Source organism: Punctularia strigosozonata (assembly GCF_000264995.1).
Source record: "Punctularia strigosozonata HHB-11173 SS5 unplaced genomic scaffold PUNSTscaffold_16, whole genome shotgun sequence".
Taxonomy (NCBI): domain Eukaryota; kingdom Fungi; phylum Basidiomycota; class Agaricomycetes; order Corticiales; family Punctulariaceae; genus Punctularia; species Punctularia strigosozonata.
The window spans coordinates 514,980-530,161 of record NW_006767448.1 but is presented as its reverse complement, the minus strand read 5'-3'; the positions used below and the strand labels follow the sequence as shown (position 1 = coordinate 530,161).

At 57.5% G+C, this 15,182-nt stretch overlaps 5 protein-coding genes across 5 annotated transcripts; 1 reads left to right on the top strand and 4 right to left on the bottom strand.

Moving 5' to 3' along the window:
- Nucleotides 1-144: 144 nt before the first annotated feature.
- On the bottom strand, nt 145-510 carry PUNSTDRAFT_47382 (uncharacterized protein; the record flags this gene model as incomplete). Its single annotated transcript, XM_007388083.1, has 2 exons — nt 145-216; nt 280-510. 2 exons carry the CDS (start codon nt 508-510, stop codon nt 145-147), a joined length of 303 nt encoding a protein of 100 aa, XP_007388145.1.
- A 418-nt stretch (nt 511-928) lies between these two features.
- Nucleotides 929-1,457, top strand: PUNSTDRAFT_138396 (profilin; the record flags this gene model as incomplete). Its single annotated transcript, XM_007388082.1, has 3 exons — nt 929-941; nt 1,019-1,116; nt 1,188-1,457. The coding sequence occupies 3 exons, from the start codon at nt 929-931 to the stop codon at nt 1,455-1,457; spliced, it is 381 nt and encodes a 126-aa protein (XP_007388144.1).
- Nucleotides 1,458-2,190: 733 nt separating this feature from the next.
- PUNSTDRAFT_146379 (uncharacterized protein) lies at nt 2,191-5,727 on the bottom strand (the record flags this gene model as incomplete). The annotated part of the gene is made up of 8 exons (XM_007388081.1): nt 5,543-5,727; nt 5,246-5,492; nt 4,913-5,186; nt 3,890-4,847; nt 3,677-3,836; nt 3,382-3,595; nt 2,592-3,304; nt 2,191-2,529 (listed from the first exon to the last, which is right to left on the bottom strand). Exons 1-8 carry the CDS (start codon nt 5,605-5,607, stop codon nt 2,191-2,193), a joined length of 2,970 nt encoding a protein of 989 aa, XP_007388143.1. The 5' UTR covers nt 5,608-5,727.
- A 631-nt stretch (nt 5,728-6,358) lies between these two features.
- PUNSTDRAFT_47379 (uncharacterized protein) lies at nt 6,359-8,766 on the bottom strand (the record flags this gene model as incomplete). The annotated part of the gene is made up of 4 exons (XM_007388080.1): nt 6,359-8,308; nt 8,384-8,465; nt 8,526-8,654; nt 8,705-8,766. The coding sequence occupies 4 exons, from the start codon at nt 8,764-8,766 to the stop codon at nt 6,359-6,361; spliced, it is 2,223 nt and encodes a 740-aa protein (XP_007388142.1).
- A 3,353-nt stretch (nt 8,767-12,119) lies between these two features.
- PUNSTDRAFT_108109 (O-methyltransferase) lies at nt 12,120-15,085 on the bottom strand (the record flags this gene model as incomplete). Its single annotated transcript, XM_007388079.1, has 9 exons — nt 12,120-12,284; nt 12,352-12,626; nt 12,724-12,927; nt 13,028-13,159; nt 14,009-14,097; nt 14,191-14,272; nt 14,362-14,457; nt 14,556-14,707; nt 14,799-15,085. The coding sequence occupies 9 exons, from the start codon at nt 15,083-15,085 to the stop codon at nt 12,120-12,122; spliced, it is 1,482 nt and encodes a 493-aa protein (XP_007388141.1).
- Between the last annotated feature and the right edge of the window lie 97 nt (nt 15,086-15,182).

Below are 15,182 nucleotides of genomic sequence, written 5' to 3'. Positions count from 1 at the left end.
GGGGGGGAGGGGAGGACTGACCGGTATTCCATGTATACGCTGTTGTCGTGTTGAAACCGGGGAGTTTTTTTTTTTTTGATGAGATCAGATCGCGTTTATTGTGCTGCTCCGGGAGAACTGGAGTGGGGATTAAAAAAAAAAAGCTCACATGTGACGGCGGAAGAGGACGTCGCGGTCAGCTCCGGTGATCTTCGGGCACGCGCTCTGCAGCAAAGGCTGGGGGAACGTAGAGATATGTCAAAAGAAATTAAAACATTTTCGCGTGGACAGGGTACGTACCTTGGATATGTTCCAAGAGAAGAGGACCGTGCCCATGATAGGGGGGTCCGGGCAGTGCTGCAGCGTGCGCGCGGCAGGGTACGGGATGCGCCCGAGCGCGTCGAGGTCGGCGCGGATCGCGGCGTGCAGTTGTCTCAGGTCGAGCGCCTGCAGTTCGCGGAAACGCGGAAGGCTGTAGTTGACTTTGACGACGAACGAGCCGCGGGGAACGGTCGTGCCGAACACCTCCATGTTAATTATGTTACGTTGTACGTTATTATGTCGTATACGAGACGGCGGGGGTGAAGGGAGAAGGGTAAGGCGAGGCGAGGGGGAGGAGGAAAAAGAGGGAGAGTAAAAGTTCACGTTGGTCGGCGGGTTGTCATGATAGGGGGAGCCGGTTCATCCATGGCATTGATGATTGGACGTTATCTTGAAGAGGGGTGAGTCAAAGCGCCGGGCGGTTTAGGGCAGGCCGGTGACGTACTGGACAAACGTGAAGAGACGAGGCTGTACTCGATAAGTATCTGATCAACCGCGATCTCTGCTGCCTTTTCGAGGGACTGGGTCAACATACCATCTCGGTACAACTCGCCCTTTCTGACATACCACCACCACCACCACCACCACCACCCCGCGTTTCCAGTTCCCGCATCTCCTCTCTAACGACATGTCCTGGCAAAGTGCGTCCGCGCTCGCATCGGTCTCACAGCTTGGGCAAACCCAAAGATCTGACATGACGCCTTCTTCGCGCTCGCAGTTTATGTCGACGAAAACCTCGTCGGGACCGGCAGGATCGCAAAGGCGGCCATCATCGGGCTCGCAGGCGGCATCTGGGCCTCCTCGCCCGGCTACACGGTACGTTCCCCCCCCCCCCACTTCCCCTCGTCTCCCCACCCCCTCGCACGCGCTCACCGTCCCCGCCCCAGCTCTCCGCGGAGGAACAGAAGGCGATCGTGGACGGGTTCACGAACCCGGCGCAGGTGCAGGCGAGCGGCGTCCGCCTCGGCGGCAAGAAGTTCTTCACCCTCCAGGCCACCGACCGGCACATCTACGGCAAGCAGGCTGCGGACGGCTGCGTGATCGTCAAGACGAAGCAGGCCGTGCTCGTCGCCGAGTACGCCGCGCCCACTCAGGCGGGCGAGGCGACGACCATCGTCGAGGGCCTCGGGGACTACCTCATCAACGTGGGCTACTAGGCGGGTGAGCCAGTCGTGCTTCTCTATGGATTTTCTGTGGCTCACATCGGTCGCGGCAGGGGTATCGCGGGCTGCTGTCGCTGGGAACACGATGAAGTAACGTCGGAATGTATACATATGTGAACAGAGAATAAACGCTGTCCGCCTTTCCTCGCAAGATACTCAGAGAGGATGAACACACCGGCTATCCATATAGGCATGACAAATTTCCTGTCGAGACCCATCGCTTTCGCGGCAGGAGGGTCCCATGTCGAGTGAACACCCCTCCTGGCAGAGATGTTTCATTTGGAGAAACGGTGTCGTACTCCATAAGCATCTGACCAGCTGCGATCTTCGCTAGCAGTTTCCCTTTCAAGGCTAGTGGCTATAAACCACACATCCTCTGCAGCTCGTTCTTTTCGACATACCGCCAACATCATCACCTCCTCCTCTATCGATTCTCGAACGATATGTCCTGGCAAGGTTCCCGCGCGATCGAGACCAAGCCTACCACGCGAAGCTCAGGCCTGAGCTTGGACCTTTCTTCGTGCTCCACAACCATAGCATACGTCCACAATGACCTCTCCGGTACAGGAGCTTGTGCGAAAGCAGCCATCATCGGACTCGCATGCGGCGTCTAGGCCTCCTCTGGTACGGTTTTTGCCGCGTTCCAGTGCACGCAGAACAAGAGCGGTTGGTGAGGTCATCCTCAGCAAACGTTTGGCTATGAGAGTATCATACACGCCGGGTAAGCTCAATGTCCCGTCTTTCTCTTCTTCCGTTTCCGCCCTATGATCGACCCGAGCGTCCGCCCGGGCTTGTCCTCATCGGTTTTCGCATCAGAATTTCCCGGCTTCGCGTCGTCCACGCTCCGTTTCCGCTTGGCGCGTTCCGCCTTTTCGTCCTCGCGAGCTTCGCCCGCACACGCCTTCTTGTCCGAGCCTGCCCCTTCGCGAGATTTACGTCCATCCCCGTTGCGAGCCTTGGACCGCTCGCCGCCGTCGCGCGATTTTGACCTATCGCCCCGCTGAGCATCGCGTCCTCTCGCACGATCGTCGCTTTCACGACGCCCCCTCGCTCCCTCTCCCGTTTTCTGTCCGAAACATTGTCAGTAAGACTCGAGTGGGTCTTGCACATCGCGAAACCGTGACCCACCGCTTCCTTGATCTTCGCCGCCCGCCTCTGCACCACCTGCGCGTTCTCGATCGAAAACTCCACGATCAACGCGCCCTTCGCCTTAACCTTCCCATCACCTGTCTCCTCCCTCACCCTCTCCAGCTCTTCCTCCATCCTCTTCACCCTCGCCTCATCGTCTCCCTCGGCCTTCTTCTTCCCCTTCTCGGCCTTGATCAGATCCTCGAGCTCGGCCTTCCACCACTCCCTCCACAGCGCGCCCAGCTCGTGGTTATTATTCGCCCACCTCAACACGCGCAGCGCGTCCGCGTGCGTATGCATCTCCACGAATCCGTACCCTTTGCTCCTCCCCTTCCCCGTGATGGGATCGACCCGGTCCGTCTGTAACACAACCTTGGCCTGCTTCACGGCCGTATGTCTCCCCTTCTTGCTCTTCTTCCCTTCCTTCTGCTCCCCATCCTCGTGAATGGGCTCGAACAACTCCTCCTTACTGAGCGGCTCCCTCACCCCCTCCCCGACCTCGGCCTCGAAAGCCCGGACGGCATGGATCGCCATCCGCTTCAGGGTCCGATCCGTCACGAACGTCGGTAACCCGCGCACACTCAGCCGCGTCCGCGACACGTACAACAGCGGATTCGTCCTCAATAGCCGCTTTCTCGCGTCGTGCGCAGCCGCGCGCTTCTCGAGCTCGGCCGGTGCGAGCCCCGCCGCCGCGGGCGAGTTCGGCAATATCACTGAACAGAAAGAGGGGGGGGCAAGCAAGACGTTGATACGCGAAGAAGATAGAAGACAGGAAAGGGAGGAGACGTACGTCCTTCGCGAAGGAGATACAGGTTTCGCTTGTCCGCCTTCTCACGTGCGCGCTCGCCAGCCTCTTTCAGCTTGCCCGCCTCGTCCCTCGTCACCGCCCGGACGACGTCGAGCGTGCGTCCGTGCAGCACGAGGTTGCGCGCTAGGCCCGCGGACGGGTCCGGCGTCAGCATCGACGGCAGCTTGAACGGGTTCTTCTTCTCCTTCGCCGGTGTCTATCGATAAACGCGAGAAAGAAGGAAAGCGGAATATATGAGTGAAGGACGAGGGAAAGGAGTGGAAGGGGATGGACGTACGGATCCAAGCCCGGTCTCGGCTTTGAGCAGCTCGCTCTGCTCGATCGCCTTGTCCGCGTCCTCCTTGTTCCAGAAGCACGCGAATCCTGTCCCGCGGCAGCGGCCTGTCTCCGGGTCGATAGTGATGCGCGCGTAACGCAGCGGGCCAAAGGCGCGGAAGCTTTTGCCATATGGTCAACATAGAGTCACGCTAAAGAGGACAGTTTGACTCACAGGGTGCGCATTTCCTCTTCGGTGGCCTCGTAGGGAACATTGCGCACGAAAAGCGTCGTGCCAACGTCCGTGGCAGGCAGCTGCGGCTTTTGTGGAGCGTCGTCGTCGCCGTCTGCGCTGCGCGCATCTTCGTCCCCTTCCTCGTCTGAAATTGCGCTCTCTGCGTCCGAGACGCTGCCTTCACTTTCACTGCTCGCCTCTTCTTCGGCGGAGCTTGCGTTGCTCGAGCTTGCCTCCTGATCGGAAACATCCTCCTGCTCTTGCTCCATCTTCGCCTTCTCCTCCTCCCACTTGCCCTTACTCAGCGCCCAATCCACCGCAATAACTCGCTCGTTGGTGGCCGACTCTTCTTCCTCCTCGTCCTCTGCCGAGGCTTCGCCACCATCCTCCTCACCCTCGTCTTCACCTTCCTCCTCATTCTCCTTCACCTTCTTCGCGAGCCTCCTCTTTTCCGCCACCTCTCGTTTCCTCTCTTCCCTCACCTCCTTCTTCTTTCGCTGTTTATCCCTCACCATCCGCTCCGCCATCCCGCTTCGCACCTTCGCACCATTACACCGCTCGATCGCCTTCTCCGCATCCTTCTTGCTGAACATCCATACGAACGCGAACCCCCTTTGTCGCGGCTCCTTCTTCCCCGCATTTGCATCTGCATCTTCGTCCTCCGTTTCCGGCCGCTTGGTCGGGATGTGCACGGAGTAGATCGGGCCGCAGGGTAGAAAGACGGCGCGGAGGTCCTGTTCGCTCACGTTGAACGGCAGGTTGCGGACGATGAGCCGACTTGCCGGGCTTGGCGCGTCCTTCGCCTTCTTCGTAGACGCGGAGGCCTTGACCTTCGCCTTCGCGAGCCCCTGTATGCGCTTCTTGAGCGTCGCAGAGAGCAGCGCGCCTTTGTAGACGTGCGCGTGCAGCTTGTTGACAGCGTCCTGCGCTTGGGCAGGGGTGGAGAACAACACGTGGGCTAACATGCGCAACCCAATCAAGCATCGCCCAAGGAGGAGAGAGAGGGAGTATGGAAAGGCTCACCAACGGCAGGATCCTCGGACCCGTCAGCGGCTTTGAGCGGCCAATCGACCTTCTCGGCGCCGGCGCTCTTGCGCACCTTCTTCCACAGCGTTTTGGTGTCGAGTCCAGAGGGCAAGCCGGAAACGACAACGGTGCGGATTGCGAGCGGGTCGGGGGCTTTAGACAATGAGGGGCCCGCTTTAGGCGTCTGCTTCCTCTGCAGTTTCGGCTTGGTAGTCGACTCTGCCGCATCGTCGTCGTTCTTGCGCTTTTTAGGAAACTCGTCGTGCTTTCCCTGTCATACCAAGTTCGTGTTAGATGACTTCCGCGATGAAGAACGAAACGTAGACGCGCCTTCTTCTCCGCCCACGTTACCCTCAGTTTCCGCCCGTCGAGCTCTATGCCTTCTTCCGCAATCTTATCGTAGGCGCCTTGCGCATCCTCTTTGATCGCAAAGGATACATAGCCCACGCCCTTGGAGACTCCCGATCCGTGCTCCGTAACGACAAATGCCGAGCGCACGGGAGCGATGTCGGAGAACAGCGTCTGTAGGTCGGTCGACGTCGCGGTGTACGGCAGATTTGAGACAAACAACGTAGAACTGCGAATAGTATTTGATAGTCACATTCAGGTGAGGATAATGGAGCGTACCCATGATTTGCGGTCGTTGTATCTTCGTCTTCGCGCTCCTTGCGTTTCCCCAGAGCGGACGACATGTCGTGTGTGCGGCGCGCGGCAAGCAAGAATCGTGCCAGTCGTCGTCTACCAATTATTTCCTTGTGCGGATAGAAAACGCTTTATGTAACGAAACCTGTCGAGAATGAATTCTGGACGCCGTCGAGGACGATGAGGAGAGGCACAAGGGCAAGAAACTTTCCGCGAGCGCACCAACTCCCCGAAACCCTAACCCTGGATCGGGTTCTCTAGCCTAACGTGCCGAGCGCCGAGCGCCGCATTCCGCCTCCCCTTGCAGTTTGCTCGAGTATTTCTCTATCAGTGCGTATCCGTCTAGAAAGGAGATGTGGTACTAGTAGTTGCAAGGACACAGCAGGAAGTCAGAGGATACATACATGGGCACATACGAATTGACGATTTCTGACCGTGGGATGTTTCTGGTACTCTACATGGTCAGTGAGGGGTTATCTGCGGATATCCGTGGACAAGGCTTGAGTAGCGGCCGTTGCCCTGATTTATCTTATCTTATCAAACAAGTGCTCGTCCAGACACGGAAAGTGTCGTTACGCTGAGAAAGTAAAGCACAGTAGACACTAACTAATACATCAAAGTCTTCAAATGCTACATTGAAACTACATGATTTATCCCACCGAATCATTTGAATACGTATACATGTTCCTGTCCATGCTTCAAGAAATACGATGATCTGGTAAATTCAAAGGATCAGTGTCTTCGACAGTGTCTTCTACAATAAAGAAAATAACGGTGAACAGTCGGTCACTCCAGTGCTGACTACATCTCGTCCTCGTCCTCTGCGTCGTTGGAGTCGGCAGGCCACTGGATTTCCGCTTGTTTCGCCTCCCGAGCCCTCTTTGTCTTGGCCGAGCGATGTGCTGAGTCCGATCGGGATGAAATATTGCCAGTCGCCGCGCAGGAGGCCCCGATACCCATGTGACACGCGACGTAGTGTCGAACCATCGTCTGCCGGCCCGTCACAAAGCTGGCATCATGCTTACACGCGCATAGATAGTTGGCGTCCCCGTCCCTCTTTGGGATGTGGCACTTCCTGACGTGTGCGAGCGCTTCGCTCCGCGTGAAGGTGATGGGATTGTCACCGTTGGCAGTCTCGCAATTGTCCCATGTGCATGGTCCCCTGAGCACCACAGCCTTCCGCCTGGCTCCCATGCATTTCGGCTTTTCGCTGCCCGATTGCAATTTATTACGGGCAGCCTTCGCCTTCGCGTACGGCGCGGCCGCGTTGCGAATCTTCTTCTGCTTCCGCGTGCGCAAAGGGCCCGGCTCAGGAGACGAAGAGTTCGTGGACCGATCAGACGGAGGAGGTGTCGGTATAAAATGTGCAGGCTGGTCCGAAGCCGGCACGATCGAGCACGAGGATTCATCGTCAGCGTCATCGGTCGACGACTGAGGCAGACGCTGGTACTGCTGAAACACTGCGTGCTGCAAGTGTGAATCTTCCGGAGCGAGCATCATCAACTGCCGCGGGTTCGTGAACTCGTCAGGGTACGTCCTCATGAACCGCTGAAGTGCCGCGTTTTGTTGTTGCTGGATCACATGCGGATTTTGGGGAGGGTGATGATTCGGAAGCTGTATGGGGATCGGCTGCCGTGATATGGGTTGCGGCTGGGGCTGTGTATGCTCGGAGTAGGAAGGCGCCTGATATTGATCGGTATACGGTGGTGGAGGTTGACGGTATATCTGCAGGTACTGAGCATGTGCCTCCGCAGACGGGCGAGTGGCAAGGTTAACGGCTGGGCGGCATAGGATGTTCAGCCTCGAGTCAAGGCTCGATCTTTGCGCAGGAACAGCCGCGGGACGATCGTACGGCGTTGCACCGTGTCTTGCCTGACCGCGTACATGAGCGGTGCGAACGGCCTGACCGTGCGAGTGTTCGGGGGTGGCAGCTTGATGCTGAGCCGCAGGTGGCGTACGGGCTTGCTGCTGGGCTCGAACCATTGCAGCCCGGACGGACTGTGCGTCATCGTGAAGCGTTGGCTGCTGGAGGGCAGCCGGAGAGGGCTGTAGGGTATGTTGCTGGATACGAATTCGACCCTCTTGGACGGCTTGAACGTATTGGGTCCAGAGCAGCTGCTGGATGGTGGGCTGGTGAGCAACGGACGGCTGCACGCTGCGCGCCTGAACGCGGGTATCGCCAGAGCGGGTAACCTGAGCGTGAGGCAGCATAACATGCTGCTGAGCGTAAACGGGTTCAACGAGGAGTGCCTGCGCGTGCGGGTACCTCCAAATCACCGGTTGCTGGGGAGTACGCGGATTTATATGCGGCTGCGAAGCATCGAACTGGGGGCGAGCAACGCCAGGAAGGGCGGCATGTCTGCCGAAAGACGACGCGGGTTGATAAGCAGTCGATAGGTGCGACGCAGGTGGATGCGAAGTATGTGGCTGAGGTGTCGCGTTCACCGTCTCGGGCAACGGTAAGTCGGACGGCTGGGCGTGATCATTTCCTGAGCGGGCGTCCCGGGAGCCAGAAGGCGACACATCCTTCGGAGAAGCTGAAGCTTGTTTGATAAACGGACCGAATGCGGATGGAGCCGGGAGCACTTGATTCTTCCCATAGTTGATATAGAGCCACTCGAGTAGTTCCGAGGCCTTGGAAGGAGCACCGTTTCCCAGATTCGGGATGCATCCGTCTACTTCCTTCCCATCGAGTGTGAGTAGCCTTGGATCGACGCTTGAAGCGGGGCAGGGATGAGTAAGAACCATGAGCTAGGAGGACAGAAAGTTGTCGTACCAAAGTTGCACAATGGCAGCGTCTCTCGCGCGTCTTGCAGGCAGAGATACTTTCGGGTCAACTTCTATCGGTATAGGCGCCGTAACGTTCGAGTCTGCAGGAAGTTCTTTATCGTGTACCGGGCCAGTAAGGCTATTGAAAAATTAAAGGAATAAGACACAGCGGGTCTTCAACGAATACAACCCGTCGCACCTGACTGTAGAGCTGATTGGTGAATGACTTGTGCGGCTTTTCTGCGAGGTCGACAAGGAGGCGCCATGCGGGTCTTTGGCCGCCGGAGAGGGTAGAGCCGTGGCGGTCTGGTTTGGCGTGACCGGTGGCCTAATATACTCGTATGAGAAAGATATAATGGTGGGATGTAAGCAACCCACGTCTGGTTTATTCCCAACCAGGCCCAGTTGACAAAGGATCTCCAATTGAACTTGTCGTCCATGTTGAGTCTGTCGAGGTGGAGGAACGAGACGCGACGATCAAGTTGATGAAAGTTGTTCGTAAGGGCAGACAGAACGGAGAGAGATGTGGGCTAGACCTGAGCGTATGCGATGAAGAGCTGAAGAGCGCTAGAAGAGGGATTGCGGGGGAAGGAGTAGAACGCGTTGCTACAGGTATTTTGTACGAGGGCTACACTCCTTCGTCTTTCAACCGAGGCGTTGTACGGTAAAGACGCGCAGCGCGTTGTTTCCACAGTTCCTATGCTCGTGACGCGCGCGTCGGCTCCGGGAAGATGCTCGAACGTGACCGCGTTCCTGTCTGCGCGTACCCAACTCCTTTCAGTATGTGACGCTCTCACAGCGGGAACATGCGAATAGTTTTGCCCAGGAAATCACCTCGTCTGGGCCGGCGTAATGGAGTATAGACCGCTTTCGTTCCCTATGTCGCCCGGAGCGCTAAGCAGAACGAGGTCAATGCGACAATGCGACATGTGACATATGCACAAAGCCCCCCCCCCCCCCATTCCTGATTCTCCGTACATCAGGATAGATCAGGATGTCCTCCTGCGTCGTCTTTGTTCTCAAGCAACAAGAGCTTGGCGCGCGCAGTGCAATGCACCGCTAATGCAGGGGTAAAGTTCGACAAAGCGTTGTTGGCGATGCGAGTTCGGCTTGCTGGAGGATAGAGCCAGCCAGCGCCGACATGGGCACCTTTTGAGGGGCTTCTTTGTTGTTTATCAAGGCTGGTGTTGTCAGACAGTTGCAAGCCAGAGTGGATGGACTACCAGAGTCTAAGACGCATCGCAGCCAGCACCGTAGCGCCCATCGAGGAAGCACCGGGCGGCCCCGACGTCAGCCGACGCCGGCACGTCATGCTGACTAATCAATCGGCGACGCCGAGCTCGATGTTCTCCGATCAGCTGTAGGTGATGCACGCTATTATCCACACTAAGCTCTGCGCTACATTACTTATCTGCCTCCCTACGTTCACCAGCGACGCGGGCTTCCGACACGACACTGCCACTTGAGGGCCGGATGCGAGGCATGACGCGAAAGAAGGTCGCGGAGAGCTTGCTCCAGGTCAGCACAGGCGTATCGGCGAACTGTGAAGCGAAAACCAAGGAATATCGATGAAACTTGGTGAGATATCGAGCTCTAGATTACGCCTGAGAACTCTGCTTTGCAACCCTGAATTGGGGAGATCGAGATCAAGAGCAGGGTCATCGCAAAGTCGAACCGATGCGAGAGTCTCAACCTCCCAAACTGGAGAGACTATCCTCTTGGTGGATTGAACCATTCAACGGGACTATCGTGGAATACTGGCGATGGGATTCATGAAAAGGCGCCAACTACCGCCACGAGACAGCCTAAATTTGTACTGCCTCCCTCTCGGTCTCAGCCCAAAGTTGATGTTTGAACGCAACGTGAACGCCCCCGGAGCCGACGGTGCAACCTCTCTCCGGAGACAAGTTTCTGAGATGGTCGTATTGGGTGCCAGCGAGTAGATACGGCGCATGAACATGGTGTACTTCTATAAGATGCTGCTTACGGCTCACGATTGCTTGCAACACTATTTAGCACTTCCCTCTATCCCCGGGAGTGCGATAATCTCAGGAAAGCTGCTGACAACGTCTCACATACAGGATGACCTCCTATGTCAGGCATTAGCGCCAATGTCACCGTATACACTGCAGTCAATGATCTTCGTTGAATCATCCAACCCTGACGACGCAAAAATAGGAGCTGCGATGGCGTAGTCAGTGAGCGGTTGATCGTAGTAATTTGTGCGAAGACAGTCCCGAACCTGACTTGTAATGGGTTCGCCTCCTAGAATTTCGCTGCCTGTTTCTCCCGAACCTCCTGCAGCCAAACCGCCAGGAGCCTGATCTGTTATCCCCAGTTACAACTAATTGAAGGGGGACCTGTTGAATTCAGATAATTGGGCATAATTTGCATACTTTGGTGCAATCAGTACAATTACTTCTAAGTATCTCCAACCTCAGCTAATTCTAGCTAATTTGTACCATGAGGATGTTCCTGATGTCATCCGGATGAGAGGGAAGCCGTTGTCCGACGCGATGATGTTGTTTCCTTGAGAGTATTGCTTGAGAGATTGGCGCGCGTTGAGCCTGGTGAAGGTCGACATATTTGTGTCAGCGACGTGCTTTGCGCATGGACATGCAACCGTACATAGCCAGAAGAGAGCTGGCATAGACTACAATCAACCTATCTGCCTTGTCCGTTTACACAGATAACATAATTACTAACTTATGGCTATTCACGAAGCTGTAGATTGTCGGGCATAGTAACAAATTTGGTTTCTTACGATGAGTATGGTCATATGGCCACCCACTGCATAGGATATACGCATATGCGGATGGCCAGCTCCGCCATACTGGTGAGGGCTCCTGTCGTAATTACACTACGTGATCATGCGGTTGAGCAACGTGTTTGTTCTGTGCGGATAGCGAGTCAAATTTCGAAAAGGAGGGCCAACAGGAGGAGGAGAGTACCGTTTAATACCCGTTTGCCAAGTGGACAGGTAGTACGACATTGCAATCGCAATTACTATGTCATTTACGGCTGCCACAGCCAGTGATCCGGTGTCGTAATTCTATGTATCGGGATAATTAGTAGCGTAGGTCGAGCATGAGCAAAACATGATCAGACCGTGATTTTATGAAACTGCGCGTCCTTCGGATATTTGAACCTACAACTCGTTACAATGACCTGCGCATGAGTCTACTCGTGGATATTACTCACGTTAAGGCCATGACAACTGAAGGTATGAAACATCAGAGATGTTAAGAAGCGCTGCTCTCGCCTGACTCACTCATCTCGAGGACTACAATGAAAACAGTTACAGTCAGAGTAAACTGTAGGGCTCTAAGTATCATGATCCTGTTATTCACATTTTCTCGTAACTTTCAGGACGACTTGCAACCCCTTTATGTATGTTCGATGGGAAGACGCTGTAGACTGCACGAGTGGCGTACGTGCAGCGCAGCAACCGGCTGTTCCGCTACCGGGACCTCGTCGGCAATCTACCTATCTACCTACCTTGAGGCTGTTCCAAAGGGATGTTCCTTGATAGGTTACAATAGTACCTTGATTAGCTGACGAGTGAGCGAGCATGGTTCTGAGCAGATCATAACGTCCGACGATCCGATCCCTCATCTCAGCAACGCAATAACTGAGGTAACAGCTGATGTTGTATTACACGAACATAATCTATAGAAGGGACATCCGATCATCTCGCGCGCACCCGGAAAAACATCCCAGCGCTCGAACATACCGACCGCCGATCCAACGAATAAAACTAAACCGCTTCCTTTCCACCGCGCATCCGGGGAGCCTAAAGACGTCCCTGATGCAGCTCGACCGCAGGCTCCGCCACGATATATCCAAACCCGCCATTGCCCGCCGCCCTCCTCACCTCCCCAACGCACCACCCCGCACTCGCCCACAACGCCCGCATCTCGCGTGCGGTACGCTCCTGCGCGTTGAACATGGAGAGCATCTTCACATCTCACACTCAGCGCTGCGCGTCCACGGGTGGGAAAAAAAGAGGCGCAGAGTGGACATACCGTCATGTCCATATAATGCCCACACGCGCTCGCCCTTCCACCATTCGCGAGCAGAGGCCAGTCCCATGCACCGTCTGCTCCTCGCCCGCCGAGATGGCAAGCCTCGCCCAGAACGTGCTCCCCGACTACGAGCCTCGCGCCGGGCTTGGCCACCTCCCTCAACCGACCCAGGATGCGCCTCACGTCCGCATCCGGCCAATCGTGCGTAATGACCCGGAGCAAGAACACATCCGCCTCCCTCGCCACGCGCGGCTGCTCGTCGAAAAAGTCGTGTCCTGGACCAGAACCAGACCAAACCAACCAAGATAAAAAAGGTCAGCCTCTATCCAAAAGAACAAAAAAAAAAAAGGAAAAAAAAAAAAAAACGCGCACCCTGAAACACGACCCTACCCCCCTCCACCGCCCCGGGAAACTGCACCTTCCACACCTCCCTCCCCATCTCGCACACCCTCGCGCGGTCCTGGACCACGAACCTCAGCGCCGGAAACGCGCGCGCGAGCCGCATCGCGTGGCTCCCCACCCCGCCCCCCACGTCGACCACGAGCGCGCCAGGCTCCAACGACGCCCAGTCAAAACCTTGGCAAAACAAAAAACAAAGAAGCACAGTGTCAGATACAGTGTTGCAGGAGGAGAGGGTGAGGAGGAGGAGGAGGAGGAAGAAAGAGGTCAAACTTACCGTCCAAAATCCCGCTCTCGCCTTCCCACCGCGCGCTCCCCCTCATCGCCGCGCCGAACCGGTGCAGCCGCGAGCAAAACGTCAACGCGCGTTCTTCCCCTTCTTCTCCTCCTTCTTCCCCTTCTCCTTCTTCTCCTTCTCCTCCTTCGCCCCCGCCCGCCTTCGCGCACGACTCGAGCCACGCAAAATACGGCTCGTCCGTCCCGAACGCGCGCGCAAACGCCGTGGTCACGACCGGCACCGGCGTCGTCTTCTCTTCGGCCTCGGTCCCGGTCTCGGTAGCAGAGTCGGAAGCGGTCACCAAAGGCGCGTTCGAGGTCGAACCCCTTCGCGCGCGCTTCGCCGCCCAAGACGGGGGATGCCGAAACCCCAACCCCAGCCCGCTCGCCTTCCCGCTCCCGCCTGCCCCCTCGTCCCCCCCACCACCCGGACCGCCGCCTCCTTCGTCTCTCCCTCCCTCCCTCGTCATCTTCATCTGCATCGCCCCGAGATCCAACGGACGCGCCCACGAGAACGTCTGCGAGGCGGGGACTCTCCACGGCGACGACGAGCTCGCGAGGATCGTCGCCGATCCCGATCCGGCTCCCTCGGCGGGCGGGGCGGTGAGCGGGGAAGAAGAAGGCGGCGGCGGCGGGCGTTTTCTGTTGCTACCATCGCGCTTGCCTTCCGCGATATCGAAGGGGTGGTGGGCAGAAGGAGGCTCGCAGCCAAAGTGCGAGCCGGAGCCGAAGCCGGGGCTCATGAGCACGTCCCTCTGTCCCTCCCTCTCCCTCTCCTTCTTCCTCTCCTGCAGGACTTGCTCTTGCTCTTGCTCTTTCTCCTTCTCTTGAACGCGAGTCTGTACTCGTGCTTCAGGCGTGACGTCCTGACTAACGGGTTTACGGAGGAGAAGCAGGTCCTCCCCCGGGTCGCCAAACAGCGACTCGCGCGACGTGCCGCTCCCGAACGAGCGCAGCGTCGGCAAGACCTGGCCGCCGCGACGATGCGGCCGGCGGGTCGGCGGTCTGTCCTCGGGAAGGCGGAGGAGGGCGTCGGCGAGGTACGCCGAGGACTTGAACAGCTCGTCCGTGCTACAGAGCAAAGAGGGGTTGTCAAAATGCATCGTAAGGTTTTTTTTTTCGGGATGTCGGTGAAGGGGGGAAGGGGGGGGGGTGGGCACGTACTTGAGCCCTACGAAAGCGGCGACGCCGTCCGTGTCGGCGTACTTGGAGTCCGGGTTGGACAGGATCTCGGCTACGGATTTGCCTGCATGCCCGCCCGCCCCACCCAACGTATCACCGATCAGCGATGGCGCGGTAGAGGAACGGTATGATAAATAAGAAAGAGACGCGCACCCGTGTCGATGTACGACGAAAGCCGGTTGTTGGCGAACACGTCCGGCGCGCGTTCGGCCAGGACGTGGTGCGTCGCGAGCAGGCGGAGCACGTGCGCTGAGCGTTCCACAATGTGATTTTGATTTGAACCGAGGGGATAGGCCGTCAGCGACGATATGCGTATAAAAACTGGTGAAAAAAAAAGTGGAACGCACCGAGAGTGCGGGAGTCGATGGGATACGGGACCCGGGCCGCGATGCGTTCGACGTGCAGACCGTCCGGGCCGGCTTCGCGCAGGATCTCGACGACGTGGGATGCTTCGAGGACGCGCATGCAGGCCGGGAGGTGGTACGTCATCGTCGCGTCGCTAAAACAAACAAAAAAAAAAATCGACTTCGCTCAGGCCCCCCCAAAAAAACGAAGGGAACGGAAAAGAGATTTTTATTTTTTGCCCTTACCATATGGTGAGGAAAGGGTTCTGGACGGCGGCGGTGAGCTGGCCTGCGGCGGCGACGATGCGGGCGCAGGCGCGGGCGACGGCGGGGTCGTGGAGGAGCGCTTCGGAGGGCGAGGACGGGTCGTAGGGGGCGGAGAGCGAGGGGAAGTCGGGCGGCGAGGTGCCGTCGGGATCGGCGTCGGGCGGGTGTAGGGGGTGGGGAGCGGCGGAGGCGGTGTAGGTGCGCTGGATGTCGTCGAGCGCGGTGCCGATGAGGGCGTGCAGGGCGCGGAGCTCGGCGAACGTCATCGGGGGGGGAGAGCGATGGGGGCCTACCGATGGTGGGGGGGTGTCGCGCGGGCGGGGGGAAGGCGTGGGGGGTGGGGGGGGGAGGAGAGTAGTGGAA